General features: G+C 53.5%; 1 protein-coding gene across 2 annotated transcripts; it reads right to left on the reverse strand.

Annotated features, from left to right (window-relative positions):
• Window positions 1–444: 444 nt before the first annotated feature.
• On the reverse strand, window positions 445–4,261 carry FXYD4 (FXYD domain containing ion transport regulator 4). 2 transcript variants are annotated; one of them, XM_057736250.1, is made up of 8 exons: window positions 4,214–4,261; window positions 2,773–2,832; window positions 2,132–2,164; window positions 2,010–2,033; window positions 1,263–1,337; window positions 1,120–1,156; window positions 819–856; window positions 445–627 (listed from the first exon to the last, which is right to left on the reverse strand). In XM_057736250.1, the coding sequence occupies exons 2-8, from the start codon at window positions 2,810–2,812 to the stop codon at window positions 608–610; spliced, it is 267 nt and encodes an 88-aa protein (XP_057592233.1). In that variant the 5' UTR covers window positions 2,813–2,832; window positions 4,214–4,261; the 3' UTR covers window positions 445–607. The 2 variants fall into 2 exon arrangements, with proteins under 2 accessions (XP_057592233.1, XP_057592232.1); XM_057736249.1 differs by having other exon boundaries at window positions 4,193–4,245.
• Window positions 4,262–5,152: the final 891 nt, after the last annotated feature.

Consider the following 5,152-nt stretch of genomic DNA (forward strand, 5'->3'; position numbering starts at 1 on the left):
GGTCTGAGGATTACATAGGGTTTTAGTGGGGTGAGTCAGTTGAAGGATTTGCTGCATTTCCTGGGCTGTGTGAGCATTCACTGCATGAAGTGGGGTCCTAGCAGAGGGCAAACCACTAGGGATCATTCTAGGTTACAGGACGTCATGGGTATCCGGGTCATTGGGACTTCTAAGGTCTCTAAGCAAGGTGTGGAAATTGTAAGGTTCTTTCATATAACATTGAGGTGTCTTGCATGGTGCATCAGGAGGTCATCAACATGGCGGGCATGCTGGGAATGGGCTTAAGAACAGACGTGTGGCCACAGGCTGCATCAGCAATCTGTAGGGCACCCCCTCTCCCTAGCTTAGGGGCCTGGACTTTCCAGAGCAAGATTTCATTGTCCCTTCCCAGCCTGCCCGTCCCCAACCAGACCCACAGAAGGTCATAAGACCACAGGAGAGGGAAGAGAAGTTTAATTTAGAAATAAACTCTGGATAGTCTCCCAATCATAAGGGAGCCTAAGGGCCCACTCTTGGAGAGAAACGCCATCATGAAGGGTAAGGCCCCCAAGGGGGACAGGACAGCATGGGAGCCAGTGAAGGAAGTGCCATGAAGTGTGTCCTGTGCTCAGCAGGTACTGGCAGAGCCTGTGGAGAGAATGGGGGTCAGGTCCTCATAAACTCGGTCACTCCATAGACACCCCCCAGCCTTGGGCAACCCTAAGGCCGGCTGGCTCAGGACAGGCCTGCCTTACGCAGAGCATAACATTTGTTAATTCTCAAATTATACGGCTATCCTGCCTGAGTGCCTGAAAGCCTCTCGAAGAAGCCTGTCTCACCTGGAGTGATGAGTGGAACGGCTTTCTCAGGTAAGGAGCTGGGAAAGGAGTACATCAGATTAGCATCCTCGAATCTTCTTGTCCTTTTCCCCCACCAAGATTCCTGGTGCCACTTTACACAATACCAAGGGTCAGAGCTTTCCTTGATTTGGGGCCCTTCAGGGTTAATGATCTGTGAATAACAAATCCCACTGCAAGCCCAGGGACAGCCAGGAGGCTGCACTCTTTTTCCAAATTGTAGGGCTTTACCCCCAAATAGCTCTGCTCAGCTCAAGGTACACACAATAGAGTCCTGTCTCACCTGTGTTTCTGATCATGCTTGCATTTGCATTTGCCACCTGTGAAGGAAGAGACAGACAGTGCAAAACAGCCTGGGGAGCCTGGGCCACCCCCTTCCCACCCGCTCCCCACCCCCACCCTGGCCCTGCCAGTCCCACTGCTCACTCAGGGCGAACAAGATTCCAGCGATGCACAGAAGCGCTGCACAGATCACCCCGCCCAGCTGCAGGCCTTCCCAGTCTAGGGGAGCATAGAGAGTGAGCTGGTACCAGCCTGGCTCCACCCCTTTCATTCAACAGATAGTTATGAGCAACTGCTTGTACAGATGCACTTACATTCCAGGCAACAAGACAAGCCAGTAAATACATCATGTAATGTCTGGTGGGAACAAGTGCTAGGAAGAAAAAGCAAGCAGAGGAGCATAGAAAAAGAAGGGGGCTTGAAGAATGATCCAGGAAGGCTTTTCTGAAAGGTGGCATCTGAGCTGAGACCTGGGGAAGTTGAGGGGTGTGTTGGGGGACAGTGCTAGGCAGAGGGAGAGGAAACTGCTTTGGGGGTTGTAGGGCAGCAAGGAGCGGGTCCCAGAGAAAGCAAGAGAGAGTGAATGGAAGGAAGAAGATTAGCCAGGCGCCTCCAGCCTCCTCCCCAGAAGTCTCCCTAAACATCCTGTGGGCACCTTACCTCCTTGCTGAAATCAGGTTCTCCCAAAGTCCATGTTACATGTTGGCCTGTCGTTCTTTGAATCGACCTCTCTGATTCTTTAATCCCCAGCCCCATCCAGCCCCTCCTTCCCTGCTCCCTGAAGCCCCACTCTGTCTACACTGGGCTCTACATCACCCCTCACCAACCTCTAGCGAGGAGGTCCAGAATAGGCAACGGGAGAGGTGGGGGGCAAGGGATATCAGCTCTTACCATAGTAGAAGGGACTGTCTTTATCTACAGGAAAGAAAAAAAAAAATTAGGAGGCAAGATGTGGGGTCTTGGAGGGAAAACATGGGAGCAGGGCCAGCAAGGCAGTTTGGGGCCTCACTCACCAACCAGGTCATTGGCTTCCAAGATAGGCAGGCCTGAGTGAGAGAAGCAGAGGGATTGGGTGTTAATTCAAGACACTGGTCTCAAAATGAATCAGCAGGCAAGACCCCAATCCAGAGGCACAAGGACAACCAGTATCGTCGGGGCTCTGGGGGAATGGAGTGGAGGGACCCTGAGGTCACCGGTTCCCTTCCTCACACCTTCCCAGCCCCTGGAATTTTGTCTCCTACTTCCTGGTCTTTGCCCCACCCCCACCCCAGCCCTTCCTGCTGTTTCTCAGGCTTCCTGCTGTTCTTCCTTACACTCAGAATGGAATGATGTGTTGGTATCTTTTTACCCTCTCCTGGAAAGCTTCCTACACAGATCCTGGCTAATGCTTTGCCTCCTAAAGAAGTAGGGAAAGCTGTTCTCTTCACACCAGCAGATGGTTAGTTTCCCAAAGTTCCATTATTTGGGATAACTTTTGCAATATCTACTTCCTACTTGTACTATTGCTTCCTTTATGTTTCTCTTTAAGTTGACAGTTTAAATGAAAACACATTTATTCAACATCAGGCCCCCTTTGTGAGATGCTGCCCTGGTTTTCACAGCCTTGGTGGGTGGGTGCGTGAGTGGCAGCAGGGTCACCTCTGGGAGGACTCACCTGCCAGCAGGAGGAGAAGGCCCTGGGTCACTCCCTCCATGACACACCGGCAGGACTGGGCTGCAGGGGAAGGGGGCAGGCTGCGGTCAGACAGCCCCCACCAGCCCAAGGCTCATGGCGCCTAGTGGCACAAATCTCAAGGATGCCCTTGCTTATGAGGTAGACTTGGAGAAGTTACTCGTTTCCTTCTCTAGAGATGATATTAATGCTTTGTGGAATTAAGTGCCTAGAGTGGTGCCTGCACATAGTAAGTGTCATATGAGGTTTTAATAAAATCTGGTAATCAGATGCCGGACACCATCAGCAGAGCAGGGCTGCTGTTCTAATTCAGGCTTTGGTGCCTGCCTTCCTCACCCCCGGCTCAAAGGGCTACATGGTTGTCAGGCCTTGGGCTACTGTTTTCAAAGGTCTGGACCTGGGGCACTACCAGGCTGAATTCCAAAACAGCCTCCACCTAGGGCATGCCCAGGACTCCTGAGTGAGCAGCTGGGCAGGGGAAGCAGAGGAGTTGGGGGCAGTTGCCAGGGGCAGGCAAGAGCCTCCCATCCCAGCCCTGGCCAAGCCCTACTTCAGGTCGCCCCAAATTCCACTCTCAGAGCATAGACTGCTGGGTCAGGAAATTGCCTGGTGGGTAGGACATCGCTCCTTTCTCCTTAGGGTGGGAACTACCCATATCTTCATTTACTAGTCCCTAGGGTGGCTGTGTCCTTGAGATAAGACAGCTCCCAGCTTTCTGCCTGTTGTTAGCCTCAGGCAGGCATAGGGCTTGTCAGTGTTCCACACTGCAGCCCTAGTTATTACATGAGAGAATTCCTCTCTCAGCCACTTAACAGCTGTGTGACTCTGCAGGGTTACTTAACCTCTCTGTGCTTCAGTGCCCAGTGAAAGTGAGGATAATTATAATAGCAACCTCATAAGGTTATGAGTGAATTAAATGAGTTACTATATGTTAAGCCCAAGAATAGTGCCTAGCACAGAGTAAGTACTGAAACGTGTGACAATAAGTATAAACACAAGTACACGAGTGCTTCTACCATAGGCAGGAGGGACTATTAACATGTGCCTTCAGAATATGGCGGTCTGCTGGCTCTGAGCAGTTTCCAAAGCAGGCCCTCCTTTGGTCTCTCTCTCCCTACCACTTCCACCACCCTGGAAGTCCTGGATCATGAGGGTTGCAACTCCACTTTACATACTCTTTAGCCAAAGACCGGCTCCTGTTTCCTCCAGCCCCCATCCCATCTTCCATATGACAGTGGGCACAGAGCATGCAGCCTCCAGTCCTCCAAACCCCCAAACACACACGCATTACTGAGAATACCTAGGCAGCTACCACCCCTTCCTCAGACTGGTACTCCAGGCCACCCCTCTGCCCCCAGCCCTGTGCCTAGGAGTCCTGAAGTCCTAGCAGAAACCTGCTCACCTGAGATCCTTCTGAGCTCACCTGAGAGCCGAGTGCAGAGAGCTGGTCTGAGGAGGCTGTTGGGGCTGGGTCCAGCCCAGGTGGGTTCTGGCTTTTTAAGCCCAGTGGCCCCGCCCAGGGCAACAATACTATCAGGCAGAAGGAACTGGTCAGATTCCTTGAGATTCCTGCAGCTCCCTCTCCCCAGTGTGCTCTTAAAGGGGACAGCTCACCTGCCACACTGGGTGCAGAACAGAGTGAGGGGCCCCAGGCTGGGCAGACCCTTCTCGTGAGGCGAAGGTGGGCTTTCAGCTTCTTTAGCTCACCTAGATCCTCAGAGTGGCCCAGAAAGGTGCTGAAGGGGGTCAGGATGTTTCTGGGTACCGGGGCCAGAAGTGGAGGTTCCAGGACTGATGTGGGGGGGTGTCCCCGGGACATGGTGTCAACGAGGGGTCAGGGGCTGGCCTTGAGGCTCCATTTGCTCAGCGGTCTCATTGCTTTTCCTTGGCTTGGGTTTCATCAAGGGGGAGATCTGGGGCTGGCGCTGATGGGCTCCCCTCAGGATTGCCCACCCTCTGACCAGGTCCTGACAGCCACTTAGCTCCTGGCTGCCGGGAACTGGAATCAACTTCCCTGGTGGTCCAGTGGTTCAGACTGCATGCTCACGATGCAGGCGGCCTGGGTTCCATCCCTGGTCAGGGAACTAGACACTGCATGCTGCAACTAAGACCCGGTGCAGCCAAAAAGAAAAGAACCCCTCCCACCCTGCCCTCATTTCCTGCCTGCTGCCTGGGGGCAGGGGTGTGAGATGGGGTGGGGGGCTATGGGTGAGGGGGAGGAGGAGGACTGCCAGTCCCAGGATAAGGAGTGGGCTGCCCCCTCTGTGGACTCCTGGGCCTGCTTTGTGCACTGCTGCCCAAACGCTCTTCCTGTCCCTCACCCCACCATGTGCCTTTGACATGTACCCGTGACCCTGGATTA

This window comes from Hippopotamus amphibius, chromosome 5 (genome assembly GCF_030028045.1).
Source record: "Hippopotamus amphibius kiboko isolate mHipAmp2 chromosome 5, mHipAmp2.hap2, whole genome shotgun sequence".
In the NCBI taxonomy this organism is placed as follows: domain Eukaryota; kingdom Metazoa; phylum Chordata; class Mammalia; order Artiodactyla; family Hippopotamidae; genus Hippopotamus; species Hippopotamus amphibius.

Bases quoted from the DNA above. Each gene is read 5' to 3' on its own strand.
- FXYD4 (XM_057736250.1), bottom strand. From the start codon at position 2,812: ATGGAGGGAGTGACCCAGGGCCTTCTCCTCCTGCTGGCAG. The intron at 2,034-2,131 runs GTGAGTGAGGCC...TCTTTCCTGTAG, and splicing joins GGAAGCCAATGACCTGGTTG to ATAAAGACAGTCCCTTCTAC. The intron at 1,157-1,262 runs GTGAGCAGTGGG...CTTCCTTCACAG, and splicing joins TGGAATCTTGTTCGCCCTGA to GTGGCAAATGCAAATGCAAG.